This window comes from Palaemon carinicauda, chromosome 14, assembly GCF_036898095.1.
Source record: "Palaemon carinicauda isolate YSFRI2023 chromosome 14, ASM3689809v2, whole genome shotgun sequence".
NCBI lineage: Eukaryota > Metazoa > Arthropoda > Malacostraca > Decapoda > Palaemonidae > Palaemon > Palaemon carinicauda.
Window position 1 is genome coordinate 44,312,436 of NC_090738.1, and position 27,870 is coordinate 44,340,305.

Sequence of the window (27,870 nt, forward strand, 5' to 3'; positions counted from 1 at the left end):
TCGAAACTGGTACCCCACATTCCTGTAAACAAAACTCAGAAACGGTTGGGAATCCGGGTGTATAGGAATGTGGAAGTATGCCTCCTGAAGGTCGAGAGAGACCATCCAGTCGACTTCCATAAATGCTGTCAAGACAGCCTGGAAGACTTCATCGTGAAGTTTGTCTTGACAAAGAACACATTGAGCGCACTTGCCTCTTACGTACTCCTGCAGTGAACATGGCTGCCAAATCATGGAGCCATCCCTGAGGGACTTGTTCCTGCAGAGAACGTGGCTGTCAGATCATTGGAGCCATCCCTGAAAGCCTTGTTTATGCATGACATAATTGTACAGCAAAACTTCAAAGGCTCGAAAACAGCTGTGAAGTTGACCTGTAAAATCTTGGAGCGTCTCATGGCCAGGCGCCAGGGAGAGTCTATGAGGTTTGAGAAGTCTATCTGGGCAGAGGCAGGAACTCCCAAGCCGAGAACTTCTCTCGTGTCATATCAGACTCTCGCTCTATAAGCCAGTTTAAAAGAAGGGAGAGCAAAGGCTGTATCCCCCAAACTCCTCCTGGTGATAAACCAGTCGCCTAGCAAACGTAAAGCTCTCTAGGAGAGCGAGAGAGCACTAGCTTATAAAACAACGGCTTCGAAGTAGCTAGGCCTAGTGTAAGCTCTGACGTTTAGGCGAACGAGGAGCAGCAGTTACAAAAAGATCCGGACAAAGATCCTTAAAAATCAGCATGATTTATTTAAAGTCCATAGAGGGCTAAGCAGCTTTAGGCTCCTCTCCGTCTGACAAAGTCCTCAAGGGAATATCAGTAGGAGGGGGAACAGCAACTTCCTCATCTGAAGGAACCTTGTCCGATAATAGCTGAGTCTCAAGCTAAGGGAGAGACCTACCGTGGTGGCAATGCTTTACAAGCAGAGTCCACACGCACTGGTGCATTAGTAGCGGACCAGGACGCAACGTCATGTAACTGCTTGACAGTCTGTGAACTGTCAACAACAACATGTGCGAGAGACCAGGACGCAACGTCATGTAACTGCTTGACAGTCTGTGAACTGTCAACAACAACAGGTGCGTGAGGACGCACAGCGTCCACTCGAGACTGCTTTGACCGCCTAGACTGAGCAGTCAAAACAACTCTAGAATGCGGAGGTTGACGCTCAGCGTCAAAACAAGTCAACTCCGATTGTTAGCGAATGTCCTGAACGTCAACAGGAGCATCAGCAAGTGGCCTAACGTCCAAATGTGGCTGAAAATCCACACGAGACCGCATCGAGTGTGGTTCTAAACAACCTGACTGACGTGACTTAGCTACGCCAACGTCAACAGGACGCACAAAGGAACGTTAGGGTGGCTGAAAGCCAGGATCTCGATGAGATAAACGGCTAGGCTCAACGGACTTATCGGCAGAATAGTCTTCCATAAGGGAGGCAAGCTTATTCTGCATGTCTTGCCGTACAACCCATTTAGGATCAACGGAAATGGTTGCGGTAAGAGACGAGGGTAACGTCTGTGACCGCAAAACCTTGCCAACAAAAAAGACTCTCGGAGTCTGTGTTACGCTTTTGTTAGGCGGCGAGCAGTCTTCCGATGACTGCATAGGGTCAGAGCTGTCCTAATGGCTACAACCAGGACGCTGGACCTGTCCTGAAAGGACTGACTTTCGCTTAAGGGCCTCGAAACCTTGTTTCAGGTTTCTTATGCGAAAAGCCTTCGGATGACGAGGAGAAAATCGTCTCTCTCGCCTTATGGTAGGGGTGATCTTGGTAAGATACACCCGATACCATAGAGGGAACGTCTGTTCGCTGATCAAGGCCTCTCGAACCCATAAGTCGTACGACATTACTTCTCCCCTGGGCTTGGGAGCTTGCAAGAGGTCCCGGACTAGGCGAACGACAGGCACGAACAGACGAACCCTCGGTCGTAACACTGATAACACTTTGCGCAATATCACTTTATCACTACGATTTTCTGTTTTGCACTTATTTCACTGAAAATCGAAACTTTTACTGATTTCTACCTGAAGCACGCAATTCTACCCTCATCAAAAGGTAGTAATAGCGAAATCAGTCGTAAAATGCTAGCACATTAATACCAGCAAAAAACAGTAAACATATTTTAAGATAAAAAATTCAGTGGCTGGGGAAGAGACTAAACACTAGTTCATTCAAAACTACGTTTTCAATCTCTCACCGTACATTGCCTGGGGACGAGAATAAAAAATTAAAAACGTTTTATCCTTTCTCCCCGTACAGAGACTAGGGACGAGAGTAACTCGAGAACAACGTTACCCGCTTGAACGGAACGTTTTCTCTCCTCTCTCTCCCTCCGTCTCTATCTTTCTCTCTCTCTCTCTCTTGATTTCGCACCTAAGAGAAGAGCCCACTTACGTTTCGTCAAAAAAACATGTTATTTGACCATAGGAAAAAACTGAAAGGTTTTTCAATTAAAAAGTTCCTTTAAAATAGAATTTAAAACATTTAAGCTTTGAAAGAAGAATGAACAAAACGTCAGAATCGATTTACTCTTTCTGCAAAGTGAAACCGTGATACTCTCTCTCTCTATCGTAACGATAGAGCGCAAACTGCGTAGCATAAATAAACTAAACGTTAGTTCATCTTTGAAACAGTACGAAGACTATTCAAAGAAAATCTTTCATAAAATATCTATTAAAAAATATTCATTTAAAAAGTTTTAAATCATTAGCTCTTTAAAAGCTATTTACGATTGAAAGGGCTCAACGTTGTTTAACTTCGGTTTCCAAGTTAGGACCGCCTACTCTCAGGAAAGGTCGCATATAAACAAATCATTAAAATTTATTTTTATGTTTATTATAAATGGAAAGTTAATCGAAGAGGCCTAATAAAGGCGGTGAGATATAAAATATATAGAGGAAAATCTATAATTAATTTATAACGTGATAAGATAATTGCTAAAAGCCTAAACACACTTCCGTCTAAGGGAAGGGTCGGCCATTTAAAAGTCAAAGAAAGTCCATACTCTCTTTGTCATCAAAAATTAAATCTATCCAAAAACGAGTTCAAGGATTTATTTGAAGAAAAAACACCTGTACTGCGAAAGCTCAAACCAAATTAAAGTACTTCACCAAATATGATGGGAAAAACTCCAGGTTCAACAGCGAGTAAAAGTACGTCTTGTCGACACGTCGACAGAGAAGAAATTGAAGGTTTTGTTTACATCCGAGAGTGGTATCTGGCCGACAGTTGGCGCTGGTGGGCACACCCGCAACCTGCATAGCGATCGCTCGCGAGTTTTTTTTTATGTATGTGTCTGTCGAGCAACAGAGTTGCAGCTATTATATATTCACCGGCTAAGTTAAATATTTAAAAACTGTATATCTGTTTCAATATCATGTTTTTTCGACATATGCCGCCAAAAAAGAAAAACATAGCTTTGCATCTTCCATCATCTAATACAGTACAACGAACAAACGCATTTACACATTAGGGAACATATTGCAAATACAACGGACAATCAGCAGTACTGGACACCCCTTCCTCCTATTAGTCCGCTATTGCAAGTTTTGAACAGTTATATGATTAAAAAATGTAAAATGAAACTCATGAAACAAATTTTACTTCAAGCAGTGCTGGAAAACACATGCGAATAATCTGGGAACTACTACTTTCCCAACTATTAAAGATAAAGAAAATCATAAAATAATAAAGGGATTTTGACGTAGGAAAAATCTATTTCTGGGCGAGGGACCTGTGCCGCCCAGTGAATAAGCTCCTATTAGCACTTATTCTTAGGTAATTTACTGCTAAATATACCAGAGAAAAAATGTAAAGGAGTGCTAGGTTGACTAGCTCCCTCACCTATTGGTGTCGGTATGGAATTGGGCGTATAATCCAGAGGTCCCGCACCATTTAGATTCATCCACGACAAAGACCCCCAATAGAGGAGAGCCGTTCAACCTCACTCGGCACCACCAACTCTGCATCCGCTCAGAACCCAACTCCTTAGCACCCAAAGTTTGGGGACTCCAAGGGAGAGGAGCTGGGAGGGTTCACTGGGCGGCACAGGTCCCTCGCCCAGAAATAGATTTTTCCTACGTCAAAATCCCTTTTCTGGGCTTGAACCTGTGCCGGCCAGTGAATATATACAAGAGAAATGTCACCAAACTTGAAAAATAAAGGAAAAAACATAAACACAAGGGAAACACAAGTTACTTTAATCAGAGTTGAGTGCCAAAAACAACTATAAAACGGATTTTGAGCGAAGCGAAAAATCTATTTTTGGGTAAGATAGCCATGTCGTCCTGATGGAAGTTCCTTAAAGGCAGCTTCCTAGGGTATATTACAACTACAGCGATATTCCCAGAGAATTTACCTTCAGGTACCCAGAATTCTAACTCCTGGAGCGAGTATCCCTAAGAAAGACCTTAGGGATATCGTAAATATCAGTGGACGTATTCTTGACACGCCTCATAGCAATCTATACCCCGAATAGAGTTAACACTTCGTAGGGGTAAAATGGCAAGAAAACGAAAACGATAAGAAAGGGGGGGAGCCGTTCATAAGGCATCCCTCCTCCCCGTTTCGAAAGCGTGCCCTGCGCCGCTCACGGCGCCATCTGTATTCCTTGTAGCGATACACGAGGTGCTACAGATACTGTATGTAGGGAGGGGTCCTACTATCCTTTTCACTCATATTTATTTTGAAAAGGAGCAGGGCGGGTCCATCAGGACGACATGGCTATCTTACCCAAAAATAGATTTTTCGCTTCGCTCAAAATCCGTTTTTTGGGCTCAAGCCATGTCGTCCTGATGGAAGTATACCAGAGCATTACTGTATCTGTGGATTCTCAATACGTGCCGTACTCCTCAAGAATGTTTCTTAGTCAACTCGACTGACAGACCTAAGATGTTACCGTTATACATCTTTTCACTAATCATAAGCCATGAGAGTGCTTCCTGCCCCCTACAGGGAGGAGTCTTACTAGACTCTATAAACGAACGAAGAGTACATATACCTATGTATGAATCACTCGCTAGCCAGTACCATATAGTGGTCTCACTCTATATGAAGCGAAGTCTTACGGGACTACCGTATCCAAAAGAAAAAGTCCCGACCAGCACCCTGGTCGAAGTAAAATAGACAAAAGGTTATATCTGCGTAGGATTAAACTTGCTGCTACCACCGTCCTCAGAAAGGGGTGGAGTCCTTATTGCTAAGGAAAGTATAAACCAGTATAATCCAGGCTTTGCATTAAGGAATAGGCTATTATAGATATCCCCGATTAATATACATAGGCTAAATGCTCAAAAAACAATATGAAATCAAAAAATATAGGTGAAGGAGACGCAAGGTTCCCGAGAACAAGTTTATTGAGAAACAATAAATAGAAATGGTCACCATAAATATGTACATATGCTAGGTGGATGACCAACAATTTTCACAAGTACTGTAGTGCATGGATGAATGATTATCTGAAAGAAAACATATGTGTCACTTACACATACCCCGGTATCAAACTTAACGTCCATGTTACTACTTTGCTGACAATAGCGTTGGCAAACGCTTGGCACCCTGTCTGAACTTATGTTACCATCACCATCACGTTGGAACAGTCACTGTGGGCTCAGAGAGCCTACACTACCAGTTATATCAACATATATAACTAACTATTCACCCAAGAATCCAAGTCCCAAATGATTCCGCTGTTCCTCGCAGAGTTAAACAGCAGGGTTAACGACGCAACCAACTGCTACCACAGACCTCTTTAGCTGCTCCACTTGCTTAGCATAGTGGCGAAAGAATACCCTGGAAGACTTCCAGCCAGTGTATGAACGAAGGTGTTCAAAATCCATAAAATTAAAGAAGTTTAAAGATGAAGCAACTTTCCTCGGATCATGACCTGCGGGTGAACTGTCAGGATCCGCTCTGCGAATAAAATATGTAATTTTCGCCCTAAGTTGATTTAAAGATAAATTCGAGCCCGATGTTTCTCCTCTGAATAGTTGGCCCCCATGGAAGTCTGAAGTTCTACGAAGATAGACCTTAAGGCATTCTACGGGACATAGAGATGCATCTTCTTTCAGAGGGCAGATTCTCCAGGGACCCCACCTGTTGGTGGGCAACTCGTTCTTAGCGAGAAACGTAGGGTCCGGAAACAGGTTCAGTTCTCCCCCATCCAGGAACTGAACTCGGCCCTCCTCTCTCGAGAGGGCCACAATCTCACTAACTCTGGCCCCAGAAGCAAGGGCAAAAAGGAAGATCACTTTTTGAGTCAGGTCCTTCAACGCACATTCCTCATTATCTAGTAGTGAGGCAAAATGAAGGACTTTGTCTAATGACCATGAAATAGGCTTTGGAGGAGCTGATGGTCTAAGCCTAGCACAGGCCTTTGGGATCTTATTAAACATTTCGTTAGCGAGGTCTACCTGGAAGGCATATAGAATGGGTCTTGTTAGAGCTGACTTACATGTAGAAATTGTGTTCGCCGCCAGCCCCTGTCCGTGGAGGTGAATGAAGAAGGATAGGCAGAACTCCGTAGAGATCTCGTGCGGGTTCTTATCTTTGACAAAGGCTACCCATTTCTTCCATGCAGATTCGTACTGCCTCCTAGTAGACTTACACTTGTATTCTTCCAGGAAGTCGATACAGTACTATCTTTCGAGATTCCGAACCGTTTCTTCACCGCTAGGGAGAGAAAATCATGAGCTGCAGGGTTCGGGTCTTCTGTAATGAAGCGAAGACAGTCGACTTCTGGACTTGCTGGGACAGAACTGGGTCCGGGAGTGGTAGGAACTTCAGTCGTAGTTCCAGAGCCAGAGGGAACCATACACTGTTCGGCCACTTGTGGGCCACTATTGCTGCTACTCCCTTGAAGGATCTCAGTTTGTTGAGGACCCTCAACATCAGATTGTGAGGGGGAAACAGGTAGATCCTGGACCATCTGTTCCAATCGAGGGACATCGCATCTATTGCTTCTGCCGCGGGGTCCACATATGGGGACACATATTTCGGCAGCTTCTTGTTGTCCTTCGTCGCGAAGAGGTCTATCTGCAGTTCTGGGACTTGACTCAAGATGAAAGAGAATGATCCTGCGTCTAGGGACCATTCTGTCTCTATCGGTGTTACCCTGGATAGAGCGTCCGCGGTCACATTCCGGACTCCTTGAAGGTGAACTGCTGACAGGTGCCACTTCTTCTTCTCCGCCAGTCGGAATATGGCTAACATCACCTGGTTGAGAGGTGGGGATCTCGATCCCCGCCGATTCAGACATTTCACAACCACCTCGCTGTCCAGTACCAACCTTACGTGGATCGAGTGACGTGGGGATACTTTCTTCAGGGTCAGAAGTACTGCCATAGCTTCTAGAAAGTTTATGTGAAAGGTCCCAAATAGCTTGGACCAGATTCCTTGCACTTTTTTCCGATGGGAGTGACCCCCCCACCCTACCTTTGAGGCGTCTGTGTGGATTGTCACTGACGGGGGGGGTGGCTGAAGAGGTAGAGACCTCTTTAGACGACTGGCTTGAGACCACGGTCTGAGAAGAGAACGTAGCCGAAGTGGGACCGGTCTCTTTACGTCCCTTCGCTCTTTCGATGCAAAGGTTCTCCATACTCCCGCTGCATCTTTTAGCTGTGCTCTTAGCACAGGGTCTGTTACTGATGCAAACTGAAGAGAGCCCAAAACCCTCTCTTGTTCGCGTCTTGATATCCTCTCGGAACCTAGAAGTCTCCTGACAGACCCTGCTATTTCCTTCCTCTTTGACATCGGGATGGAAAGACGGTGTGACACTAAATCCCAGTGAATTCCCAACCACTGGAACCTCTGAGCTGGAGAAAGACGAGACTTCTTTCTGTTGATCATGAAGCCTAGATATTCCAGGAACTGAATCACTTGTAGGGAAGCTTGCAAGCATTCTGCTCTGGATGCTGCCCACACCAACCAATCGTCCAGGTAGGCTACTACCTGGAACCCTTTTAGGCGTAACTGTTTGAGAGCTGCGCTCGCAAGCTTCGTAAAGATCCTTGGGGCTATGTTTAGTCCGAAGGGCATCGCCCTGAAAGCGTAAAGTTTTTGTTGTAGCTTGAATCCTAGGTAGGGGGAGAGACGACGACTTATTGGAACGTGCCAATATGCGTCTGACAAGTCGATGGAGACGGTATATGCCCTCTTGGGCAGTAAGGCCCTTATGTGTTGTAACGTTAACATTTTGAACTTGTGGTTCACTATGAACTTGTTGAGTGGTGACAAGTCCAGAATGACTCTGAGTTTCTCCGAGTCTTTCTTGGGAACACAAAACAGCCTCCCTTGGAACTTGATGGACTTTACCCTCCTGATCACCTTTTTCTCCAACAGATCTTGGATGTACTCCTCCAAAACGGGGGTGGAGTGTTGGAAAAATTGAGGGCACAGGGGCGGAGTACTGTACCAACTCCAACCCAGTCCATTTTTGAGAAGGCTGTGGGCCCAGGGATCGAAGGTCCAGCGATCCCGGAAATACTGAAGTCTCCCACCTACCGGCGACACTTCACTTTGACTGTCCTGCAGTCTTGCCTCCCTGGCCGCGACCACCTCTGAATCCTCGTCCCCTAGAGGGGCGTCTTGATGACCCTCTAGCTGCTCCTCTGGGTCTTGCACGAAACGTGGTCGACTGTCCCTCGAACACGGGATTGAATGCAGGGGAAGCTGATGACATTGCTTGGGGAACCCATTGGAAGGTGGTCGGGGTCTGGGCTACCAGTTGTGGAACCGGAGGCAAAGCTGGCTGTTGCTGCTGTGGTCTTTGCTGTTTGAAGGACTTGGCTGGACGGGAGGAAAACCTTGACTTCTTCGCCTTTCCTTTCGGCTGAGGGCCCTCATCCGGAGAAGACTTCCTCTTAAGGGACAGGCCCCACTTCAGGAGAAGATTGCGGTTCTCAGTGGCAGCCTTGTCCACGATCTCTTTGACCACGTCCTTGGGAAAGAGATCCTTACCCCAGATGTTAGATGAAATTAGCCTCTTGGGTTCGTGCCTCACTGTGGCCGAGGCAAACACAAACTCCCTACAGGCTCTCCTTGCTTTAACAAAGCAATAGAGGTCCTTGGTTACTGTGGCCAGATGGATTTTGGCCATAACCATGAACATCTCTGGCATCTTGGGGTCGCTAGCCATCGTCTCCATGTTGGTCTGGAGAGACATCGAGGCTGCCAGGCGCTCCTTTGTGTCCAATTCCCTCCGAAGAAGGAATTCCGACAACTTGGGAAGGTTTTCGCCGAACTGCTGTCCTGCAATGTCGGCGTCTAACTTCCCAACCGAGAAAGTAAGGTGCACCTCCTTCCAGTCCTTGTTATCCATTGGCAATGCCAGCGATAGAGGTTTACATTCCTCCAAAGACGGGCACGGCTTGCCAGCTTCAACTGCCTTGATGACGGCCGCAAACCCCTTTTGCATAAAGGGGAAGGCCCTAGCCGGGGAGGATACAAAGGAGGGGTGTTTCTTGCTCAAGGCGGCAACCTTCGAGTTTGAGAACCCCCTCTCCTTTAAAGCAGCTGTCAAGGTGGCTTGAGCCTTGGAGTGATCTAGGATAATCACTTCCTTTGGTTCCGTCTCCTCCTTCGAAGCCGGCTCCTTCTTCAAACGGACATAGCAGTCCGGGTAGGCCCCTCTACTGGGCCAGAATTCCACCTCCTCAAGGGGAACTGAACCCAGTTTCTCCGACATGACGATCTTCCCAATCGTCATCGGCATGTGCTCGGCATATCTCCACGGGTTGGCATCCGAGCACAGAGGAAGGTCCTTAACGTTGAGCTTCTTTGGAGGTCCGCGTGATGCTGTGATCTTCTGCATCTGGAGCTCCAAAGTAGCGGCCTTCTGATTATTCTCCCTCTGCATCTGTTGGATCATACCAACGATGGAAGAGAGAGCCTGTCCAAGCTCTGCTGGAAGAGCGGACGAGGTAGAGGGGATAGGTTCAGGGACCTGAACCGGCACGTCTGATGAAACGGGAACCTCTTCCTCCACAGCAATAGGATCTCGATCTTGCTCCTCGCCCTCTGCGAGGAGATCCTGCTCCGCACGATCAGACAAGTCGGACATCTTGTCGTCCAACTGGATGTCCTGCAAGGCGTCAGCGACATCCTCCTCCACTGGGATCTGGATCAGAGGGATCTCCGGCCGAGGCTGGGGAACAACAGCATCAGGGGAAGCCTTGGGAAAAAGGTATGCCCTCATCTTCTCGTTAGGAAGATAAGGTCCAGTGGTGTTTTTCTGAAAACCCCTTACCCATACACGAAGCCTCTCCCTCGCTGCATCTCTTGACTCCGCCGACCTAGGGGATTCAAAAGCCTCTGATAGCAGGTTAGTACATACAGCACATACCTGCGGATCCCAGTAACGATGTTCATCATTGGAGGCTGCACAAGCTGCGTGCCTCCTACACGAGGTATGTCCGCAAAAGTTCTTACTGCGGACATTGCAGAAGACACTATCACACTTCGGATGCTCCTCCTGTAAAAGAAGAAAAATTTCCATGAATATCAAGTGAATTTTAATTCACATGTAACAAATGAGTATTCAACAAAAGAATAAGGGAAAGACACCTACTTGTGAAACCCACACAAACACCTGTGGAAGCCCACCGGCCAAGTCACATAGTTAGTCTTTACTAGAATAACCAGAGAACGTATTTCCAAAGGAAATTAGGTGTAGCTCACACCTAAGGTAAAATAATACCATTCTGGCCAGGAATAAAAGAATTATCTTTTATCCTTGTAAGGCGACACCAGGTGATTATACCAGTAACACAAGTAAGATAGAAAAGACAGTGTTGTAACCTACTACATCATGAACTCCCTTGGTTGAATATACCACCAAGAGAGGACTGATACAGTACCTGAGGGTGGTGTGCCAGCCGGCTATTGCCGCTCAGCACCCCCCCCCCTTGTTTTCGAAAGGTAGATCTCAAGTACACAACATCAGATCACCTTTATTGGGGAGAACTCCAGAACCCATGCCTGAACCGGCCGGCAGTGGTTGCCAGACCGTAGCCACCCGGTTTGCACTGAGTTGCCGGCCATCATATTTAGTGGCCGGCTGACTGGGCAGTGTCGCGGGCCGGCCGGCAGCAGTAAACAAACCCTGCCGGCTGGCCCCCACACACTAGGCAGCACTCGGCTGCCGGCCCCACTTGTAGTGGCCGGCAGATGAGTAATAGACCGGCCGGCAAAGGTATACACCCAACGCCGACCGACAGCAAGAGAACTGGAGAACACCCCTCCCCACCGACGGCCGGCCTGTAGGCCGGCAGACGGCAAGGACAACACATACTAAGACAAAAGAGTGAGTGCCGGGTTAAGAGACTATAAGTCTCTGAGCCCGGCACCCGAAAGAGTGCCGAAAGGAAGGGGAAGACACTAAGTCAAGCTTCCTAACCGCTGCCTACTGAATTTTCAGACGGCAGCGATAGAGGGACCAAGAAAGGACCGGGCAGCACTCACAGTAATGGTCTCTGCCGGTCGGCACACTTTGCCGGCCGACAGGAGACCACGTCAGTTCCTCATCCCAACCTAGGCTAGGCAAGGATGCAGACGACTGACACAATGAACGGAAAAAGAGAAGGGAAGGACAGAGGGTCCTATCCAACCTTACCTTGGTTAAGGGTCATTCCCAACTAAGACAGTTCATCTCAGTTAGAGAAAGACCCGAGAGGGAGGCCGGCACTACTGGCTGCCTCCCACGAACCACGGCAAGGAAGGAATTGCCTTTCCAGAAAAGGGAACATATCCCGAGACCGGAACGGCAAGGACAGTCTGATGAGTCACCGAGTAAAGGGATCACTACTGGAACCCAACAAGGTGGACTAAGGGGGGAACCCTTAGTGCCCGAGTCAATCGGCAAGGGAGACTCTGCCCCATGCCAGACAAACCGGGCTCAGACTAAACACTGTTGTACTGTCACCCTCTGAACCAATACTGTTGGAACGGGAAGGTACAGTACTACCCCAGCATAGATATATTTGAAGATTAATTCAAATAAACCACTAGAGTTAAGCCTAAGGCTTAAACAGAGGGAAAGGGTTTGCCCCTTCCCCTAAGAGAAGGGAGCAAACGGGGAACAGATAATATTATAATGACCTAAGACAACCTAGCCTAGGCACTAAGAGAATCGATTACCTAATTCACCGAAACTCACATCAATACTATCTTGGAAGGTACTCGAAAAGGACTAATATGTATAACGTTGCCTAACGCTTAAAGCAATAATTTCACATTTGGAAGACTAATTATCATGCAGGAAGTACATAGGCCAACAACTAGCCTACGAAGACTAGTGTTGGTAGCCTTGGTAATTTCGCCAGGCACATTACTATCGCATCATAACAGAATTCCTAAATAAGCTGAGTAGCTAATATTTAAGCGCAAAGGGGGCTGGGAACGTCGCTCTTGCTAACAAATAAATCCTATTCTAGCGAGCGACAGCATCCATGATGCCTCCAGCAGGCAACAGCTCTTGTATCAAAGATAACTCTTTTAATAACTTTAATTTTAACCAAGAGCCTACATTTATACATAAAAGAAATAATACTCAACTTATCCGAGGCAGAAGAAGTTGGAGAAAGCATTATTAACGAGAAAATTCCAAGATTGGGTAGTAAACAGGGAAAATACACCGAGTCGTAGAGCTACGCAAAAAGGAATACAGATGGCGCCGTGAGCGGCGCAGGGCACGCTTTCGAAACGGGGAGGAGGGATGCCTTATGAACGGCTCCCCCCCTTTCTTATCGTTTTCGTTTTCTTGCCATTTTACCCCTACGAAGTGTTAACTCTATTCGGGGTATAGATTGCTATGAGGCGTGTCAAGAATACGTCCACTGATATTTACGATATCCCTAAGGTCTTTCTTAGGGATACTCGCTCCAGGAGTTAGAATTCAGGGTACCTGAAGGTAAATTCTCTGGGAATATCGCTGTAGTTGTAATATACCCTAGGAAGCTGCCTTTAAGGAACTTCCATCATGACGACATGGCTTGAGCCCAAAAAGGTACCTTAAAAGGAACATAAATCCACTTGGTAGAACAATTGACAAAAAAGGTAAGGTATAAAAATGTCGTGAGTGATGATATATACAGATACTCGGGAGTCAAAAATTTAACAAATATAGGCATAGTAACCCGGTGCGAAACCAACGAATACAAATAGGGTATAAATGAGGCAGGTAAGGGGGAGAGATAAAATGACAAGGAATTAACATGTGAGTTACCTGGGGGTAACTACGCTCCCTGCAGCTACCGTAGGAAATTTAAGGGCTTCCAAATGTTTAAGATAGTGTTTCTTGAACACTGACGGTGACTTCCACCCTGTGTACCTAGAAAGATCCGTAAAATTCATGTGGTGAAAAAAGTTCACCGAAGTAGCAACTGCTCTAATATCATGTGCAAGAGGAAAAGAGTCAGGGTTAGCTTGTTTAATAAAATACAAAATTTGTTGCCTGATCCCTTTAATGGTAATGGTACCGCCTTGTTCTCTAACGAATAGAGGCCCGGAGGAGTTAGAGGAGGTCCGGGATAAATAAGACTTAAGAGTAGTAACAGGGCACAGAGACGGATCTTGCGTGAGGGGAACAATTTTCCAGGAGGACCATCTGTTCTGAGGGTCTTCGTTCTTAGCTAAAAAGAATTTGTTAGGTGAAAGAAGGACCTCTCCCGAAGGAAGGAACTCAATATGACCCGGGTCTCTTGACAAAGCTGCCAGTTCAGAAATTCTTGCCCCGGAAGCCAAACTCACAAGGAAAAGTGTTTTCCTGAGAAGGGGAATATAATCACAAGAACTGTTAATGGTATCAGAAGCCAATTTGAGCACATCATTAAGGAACCAGGTAACCGGGGTAGGACGGGTAACCGGTTTCAGTCTGGCACAGGCTTTCGGAATTGAAGCTAACAAAGAGTCGGTTAAGTCTATGTTAAAACCCACTAGGAAGATCTTTTTCAAAGCAGATTTAATAGTGGTGATAGTATTGGCTGCCAGACCTGATTCTAATAAAGTTCTAAAGAAAGTGACTGTAAGGTTCAAGTTCATACAGTGTACGTCTGAGTCTATCAGAAATTTAGCCAACTTTTTCACTGCAGAATCATATTGGCGGATGGTGGAATCCCGTTTATCTGATTCTAGGAACAGGGTGTTTTGAGGATCGATATTGGCACCATGCATGGCCGCAAACTTCATGAAGTCCATAAAGTTAGGGCGCTCTGAATGTTTGAGAAAGCGTACACAACGCGTGTTTGTACTATCTGAGACAGAACCGGATTGGGTATCGGGTGAGGATGTAGTCTCAACTCTCGCAGGAGAGGGTACCAATTGCTCTTGGGCCAGTTGGGTGCGACCAAGGCTACTCGTCCCTTGAAGGATCTCAGTTTGTCTAGGACTTTCAGTAAAAGATTCACCGGGGGAAAGAGATAAATCCTTTCCCAGTTGTCCCAATTCTGTGACATGGCGTCTGTGGCGTAGGCCTGAGGGTCTAGATTGGGAGCAACATATACTCTCAATTTGTGGTTGGACTCCGTGGCGAAGAGGTCTACTTGGAGACCCGGAACCCGAGAGAGAATCCACCGGAATGACTTTTGATCGAGTGACCATTCCGACTCTAGAGGGTAGGTCCGGGACAGGGCGTCTGCAACTACGTTCCGGACTCCCGCCAGGTGGACAGCTGAAAGGTGCCAACGGTTCGAGGCTGCTAGGGAGAATATGGCTACTAGAACATGGTTCAGAGGCCCTGATTTTGATCCGCCTCTGTTGAGGCAGCGGACCACCACTTCGCTGTCGAGAACCAGACGAAGGTGTTGTCTCTTGGATGGAGAGAGACGTTTCAGGGTTAGTAGAACTGCCATGGCCTCCAGCACATTGATGTGAAATTGGCGGAATAAGGGAGACCAAAGACCTTGAACTTTCTTGTGCTGAGAATAGCCTCCCCAACCTGATAGGGATGCGTCCGTGTGAATGATTAACTTCGGAGGCGGAAATCGAAGGGGAACTGACTTTGACAGATTGCTGGCCTTTGTCCAAGGTAGAAGTCTTTCCCGGAGAATGGGAGGAAGGCGGACTTTCCTGTCCCGGAGCTTCCGATTCGCCCTCGAACGCCAGACACGATTGATATCTTTCAACTTCGCTTTCAGAAGTAGATCCGTCACTGAAGCAAATTGAAGGGACCCTAGGATCCTCTCTTGGAGTCGTCTGGAACTCACTTTGTCTTTGAGAAAGCGTTTGGTGTTCGTTGCAATCTCTAACCTCTTGGGTTTGGGAAGACACAGAGTGTGAGATATAAGATCCCATTGCAGGCCGAGCCATTGGAACTTTGATTTCGGAAGAAGACGGGACTTCTTGAAGTTGATCTGAAAGCCTAGAGATTGAAGGTATTGGATGACTTTGTGAGTGGCTTTTAGGCAATTTTGGGAGGTGTCTGACCAAATGAGCCAGTCGTCCAGATAGGCTACTACTTGAATCCCTTGATTTCTGAGTTCCTGAACAGCAACTTCTGCTAACTTTGTGAAGATCCTTGGGGCGATGTTGAGCCCGAAAGGCATCACCTTGAAGGAGTAATTTTTGTTTCCTAGGCGGAAGCCTAAATACGGACGGAAGTGTCTCGCTATCGGAACGTGATAATAGGCGTCTGTAAGATCGATAGAGGTGGTGACGGCCCCACGGGGAAGTAAGGTCCGCACCTGCGAGACGGTAAGCATTCGAAACTTGTCGCATTGAATGGACAAGTTGAGAAGGGATAGGTCTAGAATCACTCTTCTCTTGTCCGAATCCTTCTTCGGGACACTGAACAGCCGACCCTGAAACTTCAGGTGTTTCGTTTCTTGTATGGCGTTCTTTTGTAACAGGTCCTGGACAAACTCGACTAGGTCCGGAGTGGAATGCTGATGAAATCTGTTCGGTGGAGGAGGTCCTTGAATCCAACTCCACCCCAGTCCCTTGGAGATGATACTGAAAGCCCAGGGACTGAACCTCCATTTGTTGCGGAAGGCATAAAGCCTCCCCCCTACCCGCTGCACCTCAGTATTGGCTTGAGGAGTTGCCTCCACGTCCGCCTCGGAAGTTCTTTCCTTTGCGAAAGAATCTACCCCTACCTCTGTTCTGGTATGAACCACGGTGGTAGCCTCTACCTCTGTTATAACCCTGGGAAGAGCTTTGAGCTTCATAAGATTGGTTGAAGGCTGGAGAGGTGGTGGAGGCACCGGGAAGCTGGCTCTTAGGGAGCAGAACGGTGACGTAGTCGTCCGAGGAAGGAGCCTGAGAGGTGGAAGGCTGTGCAGGAACAGCAGGAGATGGTGGGAGAGGCTGCCGGAAAACGGACGAGCTACTTTGCTGTTGCCGGAACTGAGTGGAGGTATACGGGCGGAGCTTCTTCCTACCACGGGCTTGGTAACTTGCGGGATCATATTTCCTCTTAGGAGTCAAACCCCAACGGGCTTTAAGGCTCTGATTAACTCTTGTAGCTTCTGTCAAGACTTCCTCTACAAGATCCTCAGGGAAAAGATTTGGGCCCCAACAAGAGGACCGGATAAGTTTATTCGGTTCGTGCCTAATAGTCGCCTCAGCCAGGACGTGTTTGCGGCACCTACGTTTAGCAAGAGCAAAGTCATATAAGTCAAAGTACAAAGACTGCAAAGTAGCCTTATTGAGAGACTTAAAGATACTCTCAGTATCATAAGTTAAGGCTATCGACTCCGTAGAAGTGGCCAAGTTCAAGGTTCGACCAACACGTAGGCGGGAATCATACTCCTGTTTAATAAGGGATTCCGGGAGACGGGGAAGCCGTTCACTAAAAATTACTGACGCACAGTCCGCTGTCAGCTTGCCGGAAGTAAAGGTGGTATGGACATTGTCCCAACACTCATTATCTGAAGGGAGAAGGAGGGAGATCGGATCTACCTCTCGGATGGGAGGCAAGGGCTTCTCCTCCAGAGCGTATTGAAAGGCAAGCTCTACAATCTTAGTGACGCATGGAGTCACGGTATTCTTGTCCATTAGGAACATTGTAAAAGAACTTTTATGAGGCGTCAACATGGTATTGGTGCAACCTATGTCATTTAGAAACCTAGCCCAAACAGATTGGGCTTGTTCCTTTGGGAAAATGACGGTCTCTTTAGGGACCTTATCCAGCCGAACCAGAGCTTCCTCGGTAAGCCTGGCATAACCATGAAACGGGAATGCGAGACCCGGAGGAAAGAATTCAAAGTCCTCTAGTGGACGAGTACCAAGACCTTCCAACGTTAACATCCCGTCTGAGAACGGGGAATGAAGAGCCATGCGCCAAGGGTTATTCTTGGTAAACGGAGGAAGCTTAGAGGCATCCGGGATGAGAGAGCTTTGAACTCGCTCCGGAGCACCATGCTCTAATGCCCCAAGTCTCTGACCAATGTTAGAAAACATCGTGTCCATCTTGGCCTGCATTTCTGACACAATCTTAGATTGCATCTCCGACACAATGCGAAGCATGGCTGATTCGGAAAGGCCCGGGTTAGGAGCAGAAGTGGCGGATTGTACTCCCGGGTCGTGAGACTTAGAGGAGGAGCCGGAAGCCTTAGATGATGGGTTTGTATTTGTTTTAGAACCATGGGAAGCCTTGTGGGGCTTACGAGCTTTTGGCAAAGTTCTAGATTTAGATTTATCTTTGGGGGGAACCGGGTGTGATCGGTGAGACGAATCGCGGTCCCCAGAAAAACCATGAAAAGAAGAGAGATCAGATGAAGAAGAAAGAGCGGGGCTGAGGATAGGAATCTCAGCGCCGGTAACACCTGCCTCACTTACCACCCTACCTGCATCCGGATCATCTAACAACATGGGTTCCACATCCAAGTTCAAGGAGGCAACATTGTCTTCCAGATCTCCGGGGGCATCAGACATATCTTGATCTTGATCCTGATCGATGAATCCTGAAATAGTGGCATCAATGTCGGCAATGATGGGTGCCGCAACAGCTCTAGCCACAGCGGCTGAAGACTTGGCATTAGGGTAAATCATTGCACAGTAGTCTTCAGAGAGGACGTAAGGCTGCTTTGATTTCACATTTCGGGCAAATCCCCCAACCCACACTTTCAGTGTGGCCCGAGCCGCAGTCTTCTGCTCCAGGGATGCCTGAAATAATAGTGGGAATTAAAGAAAGGAAGAGTCCCGGAGGTCCTTAAAGACCATAGAAATCTTACTAAATAGTGTATGTATACCAAATAAAGGTAAGAATAATTAGAAAAGACAACATAGCCAACGGGACTCACCGAATCAGATCCAAGGGTGGTAATGAGGTCAAAACAGACCATACAATTATCAGGATGCCAGACTACGATGTCTTCCAGCTGAACTCCGCAGAGGGCGTGAGACCTACACACCGTATGGCCACAAGGCTGGTGAAGAACAGCCGCACAGGCCGTCGTCTGACAATGAACCATCTATAAAAAGAATAGTATATGAGAAACTGTAATTCTCTTAAGTAGGGGCGGGTCCGGAGGACCCGGGCCTAAACATAAGTCTAACTTAAGACTAGAGCTTAACTGTAATACTCTTAAGTAGGGGCGGGTCCGGAGGACCCGGGCCTAAACATAAGTCTAACTTAAGACTAGAGTATAACTATTCATTCCGGACGAGCCGGGATCATAAAGAAGGATGCAACAAAGAATTAACACACACATGGTGTCTGACTTCCCGGAGCGAGGTTAAGCCCCGGACCGGGATATATAAAAGTACATCCATAAACTAATACATATAGGAACTCCGGGGTAGTGATCTGTCATATATAATCATAGTAACTGTTATAAAATAAGGGGGGGCGGAACCGTAGATAAGAACCACCAACAGAACCCAGAGGTTTTCGTATAACATAATTAAAAGTGTGATAGGTGAACATTATAAAATAGGGTGCACCGGGATTCCTACTCTGTTGACCGGTGGCCAACCAGTCTAGACAGAGACAAAACCACCGGGACACCCGGAGAGAGGACAAAGTCCATAAACACTGAACTACCCCCTCTGTAGGAAGGGAAGACAACGGTCCCCTAGGGGAGGGGGGAGAGAAGCCTAGCCACCAACCTAGCGAGAGGGGGAGCTTGGGGGAGGATCACGTGACACGGAGCAGCAGGGCTACCAACTGACGATCCCCAAACACTACCAAAACAGATCATACGGAGTAATAAGCACAAATATTCATTATAAAAGTAATAGCGTTGAAAAATATATAAATATACACATAAAAAATTAGGGCAAGGCATGCGAAATAATGAATAAATCCCGAAGGACAACAACCTGATGGCCGAAGGTCGGCAAGCCACCTACGATACGTAATCTGATATCGGCCCTAAATATGAACCACAAGGGCTCTAAACGCTAAATAATGAATATCCACTATAAAACATATAAAAAATTAAACTAATAATAAAAATAATACACTTAGTAACACCGCGAGTGAAACTAAAAGCTCTCGAAACAGGAGTACCAACCGTAAGCGGAATCGAGCAAGACCGAGATGATCGAAGAGAATAAACTCTTATAACTTAAATATTAAACGATCTAGATTGCTCAAAACACAGCAAAACATAGCTTGGTACTTAACTTAGACGGTGTCTCCTGGGAAACCGATGTAGAAGCCATAATCCAAGGAAAATAAGGCAAAAACACGAGAGCACAAACTAGCGGGTTACCACACAGGCGTGCTAAAAAGGAGTTGGGTTCTGAGCGGATGCAGAGTTGGTGGTGCCGAGTGAGGTTGAACGGCTCTCCTCTATTGGGGGTCTTTGTCGTGGATGAATCTAAATGGTGCGGGACCTCTGGATTATACGCCCAATTCCATACCGACACCAATAGGTGAGCGAGCTAGTCAACCTAGCACTCCTTTACATTTTTTCTCTGGTATATTTAGCAGTAAATTACCTAAGAATAAGTGCTAATAGGAGCTTATTCACTGGCCGGCACAGGTTCAAGCCCAGAAAATATAAGTATACAGTACTTTATTAGTTAATAAATAAGAAAATATCTTAAATATAAATACAGTACTGTGTATATCAATGCATAGAAAGACTTTTAGATTGGAAAAGTTAAAAACTAAGACAAATCTTAATTTATCTCGTATCTGAAGTATAATATGATTGGTAAAACGATAAACCATCTATGTAGGCCTAAAAGCTAGGTTTCACTTATGCTCAGATGTTATTACAAATTCTTTTTTACTTAATATAAGCTTATAAATAAAAAAATGAAATAAACTCGATTGTAGACAATTTTTCCCAACATACATTGCCCAAAATAAAGACCATTTTCTTTATAGCCCAGAACGAAGAACAAACCTTTTACACATCCAAGTGATAACTGACATTAATTATAGCTTTTAATAAACTGTAGGAAAACTGTTATTAATCATAAGGTTGTTTAAATAAGTTTGGAAATTATATTAATAATAATACTTTTCATCTATATATGAACTTATCCTTGATAATGGTAGCTTGAATCAGCTGACAATGTTTACATGTTCTCAGCTCGGCTCTGTCCACCCACGGGTATATCGTATAAGCAGAGAGGAACAAGAAAGGAATGAGGAAGGAGGCATTAAGAAAACCAGGGGTCAGACAGTTAGTTTTCCAACATAAGTCTCCCCTTTATTTCAGACATCAAACACCTATCTACAAGAGTAGCAATCCCTTCTGCAATGGCCTAAAACCAAGTCAGAAACATTTCAGCAATCAAAGATAATTTGCCCACTTTTCACTTGAGTATTATATTCTACTGTCCAATCTGTTTCCCATAGCATTTATCAATAACTTGAATAAATGTTAGTATTTGAAAGGGAATGAACAATACTGTATTGATTTTCTTTATGGCCACCTTTGAGAATGTGTTGTATTTTTTTGTGTTTCTTTTTACATTCATTTTCCATATTTCACTTGCTGTTGTCTAATCTTTTTCATTTAGAGGTTGAAAGAACCAGTAACAATTCTGAAAACATTACAGAAGTACAGGAGATTGGGTTCTTAACCATCAATAAACCACTACAGTAGAGTACAGTATTTCACTTCATTGTCAACAGAGTAAAATGTATACTACACATGTTAACTCACCTAACAAAGTTCCACTACTGAGCCAGAAAGGAACCTTCAGCTGATCCAAAATTGTCTTTGCTTTACCGAGAAGTTTCCAGGCTTTGTGTTTGAATCTGCAAAACATCCAGAAAATAATAATAACCGATGCATACAAAGATAAACAACATACTACTAAAAAAATATTTCTTAAATACAAACTTTAATTTCTATTTCTGAGGATTTCACATTTCTCCATGATTAGGACAGTAAAATAATTTCCTGTGATGATAAACTTAACTGATGTCATTTGCTGTTTAATGATCATTCCCAAACTATAATACTGTATAGTATACCATCATGTCATCAATATTATCCCCTTTAAAAAATCTCAAAAAGTGTATGAGGTAAAAACGATGAAACTACGAGTAAAAGTAATAGTAAACATTAATTAAACATAAAATCTTAACCCTTTTAGCAACATTAAACATACAGTATTTATATACTCGCTTCGGTGCCATTAGACGTATTTTACGTCCAATTTCTCTAGTCCTTTCGGCGACACTGGACATATTTTACATCCAGTAATTACCAGATTTTTCTTTATTTTATCATTTACATACATGAAAATTTTACAAAATATGTAACAGTATATATTAATGGAATGAAAATTTACTCAACTATATGTTGAAAAAAATGTGGAAATATTGTAAATTCTTATCTTGTATAAATCCTGGTGCTTAACTGCCAAATCATTTGGTGAGGAGAAGGCACTCAAAAAGTTAGGAATCCAATTGCATTTTTTCTAGTCAGTATACACAATCCATGTCTTATATAAAGGAATCTTTGACCCATGAGAGTTCAGTTGTTCACTGGTGGGATATGGGTGAGTGGGAGGAATATCTGTCCACCCACCTGTCTGAATACACTACTAATTTTTCCTTTCGTTGCTCTGAAAAAGGCAGGAATGGCCAAAAACTATGCAAACGATATCTAATGGAAAATAAACAATCTGGTTTAAAAATTCATTTTTTTCTTGAGGTTATAAATATAAAAAATGTCAGCAGCAAAAGGACCCCCGTCAGAGCAAGAACAATCCCCGATGCATAAATAGCAAATGGGCAAAACCTCTGGAAAGGCAACAATAATGGGCTATTTCAATGAGTTAGAGAGACTTCAACAAATCCTGAGAAGAAAAAAGAAACCATGGAGAAAGGTCCAGTATAGCAGAAGCAGGGGTGAAATTTGCTATTTACTGAATTAAGCATATGCAGGACATCCACTGACAGTAAGCAAGAACAATCACAAAAACGGTGGCCTATTGGAAATGTCTCTGCATGGCAATCTATTAGAGGGGGGTTTCAAAACCCACTCATGTTCGATAGTTTCTTGCAGTGTCTGCAACCTCACCATCCTTGTGAGCCAGGGATGGGAGGTTTGGGGGAGACTATAGGTCTACCTTCTGAATCATCAGCAGCCCTTGCCTTGCCCATCCTGGTCCAAGCTGGGTCAATGATTAAATGTATATAAGGTCAGTCTCTAGGTCATTGTCACTGTCCCTTGCTTCAGCCATTCATGACCAACCATAATTGAAAACATAAAGTTGATACAGGTTGCCATCAGATCTTGGCGAGTCTCCCTTAGAACGTACGCCAATGGAACATAGACAAGGAGCAACCCTAAAGTGTGTATTACAGGAGAGACAGAACTGACCAGCAGAGTCTGACCTTAAGGAGATGTAATATCTCTGGCTGAGATTGATGGAGTTATCTTGGCATTCCCCCTTAGTCAAAACTTCTGCTAATGAGAAGGCAAATAGTTAATAACTTCTTGCATTCATAAAAAGGGAAGATTCCTTGAATAAAATTGACCATTGCAAAACTATATGTTAGGATTAATGATTAGTGGATAGCAAAAAGTGGAAACATGGATAGCTTTACATTAGAAATATTACTTTCCATTCAAAGGATGATCAGAGACATAATATATTGGTTTTCCCGTTTGTTTACACTTTTGTAGGGGAACTGACACCGTTTTTTTCGTGGTCCGAAAATTCCACCCACGAAAATTCTACTCACCAAATTCCACCCACAAAAATTTCACCCATGTAAAATTCCACCCACGAAAGTTCCACCCATATTTTCTATATTTTTTATTTTCTTTCAGATTCTTATAAATATCTTCCCGATGGATCACTTTTCCTAGCGTATGATAGTGGTGTAGAGGACTCGGACCGTATCTTAATACTTGCAACGGAAGCGCGATTAGATGATATATCTACAAATAACATATGGTCTTGTGACAGAACTTTTAAAGCTTCTCCCAATCTCTGGACCCAGCTATTCATGATCCATTTCTTCTTGAAAGGAAGGTCTTTCCCTCGCGTTTTTGCACTATTGCCAAATGAACAAGAGGCTACCTACAGGAGACTTTTTTTTTTAGCTATCTTTGAATTGCGTTCAAACAGTTAACCAAGCCAATGCATCATGGATTTTGAATCATCAATTCACAATGCTTTCACCTCAGTGTTCGTAAGTGCTGATATTTCAGGATGTTTATTTCATTTAGGTCAGTCCTGTTGGTGTAAAATTTGCATTGAAAGTAAAATGCTTCAATGCTTTGGCTTTTTTACCCATCCACAATGTTGTTGATGGATTTGAACTTCTCTCTGATGATGAAGATCTACCAACAGAATTTATTACTTATTTTGAGCAGACCTATATTGGTGTCCAACGTGGAAAAGTTGAACGGAGACGGATAGTTGAACCTCTTTTCCCTATCGAAATGTGGAATGTACATGAGCGTCTAAATAACGTACCGAGGACAAACAATCATGTGGAAGGTTTTAATAGTGCTCTAAGAACGTCGTTAACATGTATCCATCCAAATTTATGGACACTTTGCTCATCACTCCAAAAAGAGGAATCTCTAACCCAAACTAAAATTATTAATTTAAGACAAGGAGACGAGGCTCAGAAAAGAAAGAAATATAAGTCTATAAATGAGAGACTTATAAATCTTGTAGGAAATTGTGAGCCATCATGCATATTAGAATTTCTAAAAGGTATAGCACATAACTTGCATGATTAGATAAACTTAATTTCTTTTGTTTGAATTTTAATTTTGCATAGGTTGTAATACGAAATGGATACAATCAATAAATATCATTTTATAAAATTGTCTGTTTCCTTTACCATATGTATAACAGTAATTTCAACCTCACTTTCAATGGATAAAATCAATAGCTATTATTTTATGTTTTAAAAATAGTTTGTGTTTCCTTTCCCATATTAATAATAGTAATTTCAACCTCCCTTTCATTGGATACAATCAATAAATATTATTTAATGTTTTAAAAATTGTCTGTGTTTCCTTTCCCACACATATTATAGCCATTTCAACCTCACTTTTATGATTAAACATACATGAAAGACAAGAAGAAGAAATTCTTTGTGGGTGGAATTTCCGTGGGTGGAACTTGACGTGGTTGAAATTTTCGTGGGTGGAATTTGGTGGGAGGAATGTTCGTGGGTGGAATTTTCGTGGGTGGAATTTACATAGCACCGTTTTTTTATGGAACTCGTTTCTACTATTGAAGTAATTTACATCCTTTGAGTTAACCTGTGATAAGATAATGGCCGAGCTTGTAAGAAAAGGAAGGAAGTGCACTGCCATCAAAAACATAATGCAAGAAATAAGCATTTGTCAAAACTTTAGCAGACATATTTTGATTAAGGGAAGTATACAATTTACCATGCTAACCACAAATAAAATACAAGCTTACATCAGAGAGTGGAGAGATTAGGATCCATGCTACCAACTCAATCTTCCACCTCGCAACCAAGTTGGTAAAAAGAGCCGCTAGGATTGTGGGAAAGTGGGGATTTAAAAAAAGAAGGTTCTAAAGTAAATAACGATTTCAAGGCTCTATGAGAGGACAAACCAACTAGAGGAGATCCCAGATACTCCTAAGAAAGTAGTTCGAGGTAAGTACTCCGTGTTGGAACAATAAAGATTTCAAGGCTCTATGAGAGGACATGGCAACTATATACAGTAACACAGTGGGTATTTTCCTCTTGGTAAGGGTAGAAGTGTTAGCTATGGTAATTAGCTCTTCTAGACGGACACTCCAAAATCAAACCATTGCCCTCTAGTCTTGGGTAGAGTGCCATAGCCTTTGTACCATGTTCTTCCACTATTTTCGGGTAGAGTTCTCTTGCTTGAAGGCACTGCACAGTCGGGCACACTATTCTATCTTACTTCTCTTCCTCTGGTTTTTTAAAGATTTTATAGTTTATATATGAAAAAGCTATTTTAATGTTGTTACTATTTGTAAAATATTTTATTTTAATTTATTACCTCTTGTAGTTTATTTCCTTTCTCCACTAGGCTATTTTTCCCTGTTAGAGCCCTTGGGGTTATAGTATCCTGCTTTTCCAACTAGGGTTGTAGCTTAGCTAATAATAATAATAATAATAATAATAATAATAATAATAATAAAAATAACAATAATAATAATAATAATAATAATAATAATATCCATAAGCAGGAAAGTAAAACATTCACACTCCTCACAACGATTATTTAAATCACAGTTCTGTCCCCATCGCGATACACATAGAGTATTTGGATCATAATTGCCTAGAAACAATTCCCTTGAAAAATCCAAACAGTAGTTACGAACAAACCCAAAAGGAGAAATCCCTAAAAGAACTAAAAAGCCTAAATTTGAACAATCTGGAATTAAGAGGCTGATAAACATCCAAAGCTGACACAGAAACTGAAAATAAGACACTATGGCTTGGCCAAGCCATCCATTACCATCAACCTCATTCATTAATGTACCAGAAGTAAAGTTAATTTAAAGGATACACAGGTGGTATTTTTTCTTTTTATTTTATGGGTGTGTCGATAAAAATGAGAGCTTCCCGAGAGAAGTAATATGAACACCATGGAAAATTCATAGAAATAATCTATATACTGTACAATACTAAACTAGAAATTTTTCTGATAAAACTTTTTTAACATTTTACACAAAAACTTCAATGATGTAAATTCTGTCTATATATATAACTGGCAGCCAATTTCTATAACTAATGAAAAACACATTTCCCTATAATACGCATCATTTTGGAAAATTACATATTCAAAGGTATAGGGGTTACTCAAGAATGACAAATGTAAGGGACAGGATAATACCCTAGAGACAGACCATATATCCATATGATCAGCACCAAAGCCCTCTCTATCAAGCTAGGACCATGGAGGGTCAGATTATAATGGCTGCTGCTGATGACTCAGCAAGTAGACCTATATAGGCTTCCCCAACCCCTATCCCTAGCTCACAAGGATGGTGAGCTTGTGGACACTGCAAGAAACTATCGAGCTTGCCAGTTAGGGATGTCTCTAATAAGCTACACAGTAAAATGTACATATTTTGAAATTCTAGATAATGGAAAATGGGAACTCATATCATTTGTATTTTGACACAAGTCAACATATATGAAAAGAATGTAGGAAAAAGAGAAAGGGATGGAAACTCAGAAGAGAAAAAGAGGTGAAATATAGGACGTGTCAAATATAAGACAAAAATGCAGGCTACATATATACCCAACAGAGAGATCTTTTATGCAGACTTCAGCTTCTAAAGTTTCGACAGTTATGAAAAGTAACTTGTTGGTCTATACACGTGAGCTTTCAGAATAAGGAGAAGTGTACTGATTAATATTTTATATAGTCAAGTGACATACGTATTTCTTACTTTTTTAAACATCGTATTCAAGTTAACTCATTTCATATCTAGTTGAAAGAAAAATGTTATTTTCATTAGTAAAATAAATTTTTGAATATACTTACCCGTTGATCATGTAGCTGCAGCTCTGCTGCCCGACAGAAAAAACCTACGGGCGGAATACGCCAGCGATCGCTATACAGGTGGGGGTGTACATCAACAGCGCCATCTGTCGAGTAGGTACTCAAGTACTTCTTGTCAACACAGAACCAATTTTCTCCTCGGTCCACTGGGTCTCTATTGGGGAGGAAGGGTGGGTCCTTTAATTCATGATCAACGGGTAAGTATATTCAAAAATTTATTTTACTAATGAAAATAACATTTTTCAATATTAATCTTACCCGTTGATCATGTAGCTGATTCACAACCAGGGGGGTGGGTGGAGACCAGCATACATGTTAACATTAGAAGCTAAGTATTCCGTATTTCATTTTAGCAGTTATTCAAAATAACAAACATAAAATTAATAAGTACCTGGTAAGGAAGTCGACTTGAACAATTACTCTGCCTTTTTAAGTATGTCTTCCTTACTGAGCCTCGCGATCCTCTTAGGATGCTGAGCGACTCCTAGGTGCTGAAGTATGAAGGGCTGCAACCCATACTAAAGGACCTCATCACAACCTCTAATCTAGGCGCTTCTCAAGAAAAGAATTTGACCACCCGCCAAATCAACCAGGATGCGAAAGGCTTCTTAGCCTTCCGTACAACCCAAAAACAACAATAAAAACATTTCAAGAGAAAGATTAAAAAAGGTTATGGGATTATGGGAATGTAGTGGTTGAGCCCTCACCTACTACTGCACTCGCTGCTACGAATGGTCCCAGGGTGTAGCAGTTCTCGTAAAGAGACTGGACATCTTTAAGGTAAAATGATGCGAACACTGACTTGCTTCTCCAATAGGTTGCATCCATTACACTCTGCAGAGATCTGTTTTGTTTGAAGGCCACTGAAGTTGCGACAGCTCTAACTTCATGTGTCCTTACCTTCAGCAAAGCATGGTCTTCCTCATTCAGAAGAGAATGAGCTTCTCTAATCAAAAGTCTGATGTAATAAGACACTGCGTTCTTCGACATCG

General features: G+C 43.6%; 1 protein-coding gene across 3 annotated transcripts in view; it reads right to left on the reverse strand.

The window, feature by feature from the left end:
• The window catches only part of LOC137653561 (ribitol-5-phosphate transferase FKTN-like), a 151,331-nt gene that overhangs the window by 13,452 nt on the left and 110,009 nt on the right, over positions 1 to 27,870 (reverse strand). For all 3 annotated transcript variants that reach the window (XM_068387066.1, XM_068387064.1, XM_068387065.1), the window contains exon 6: positions 21,047 to 21,141. In XM_068387066.1, coding sequence (XP_068243167.1) covers positions 21,047 to 21,141 — 95 coding nt within the window. The remainder of the gene's footprint in view (positions 1 to 21,046; positions 21,142 to 27,870) is intronic.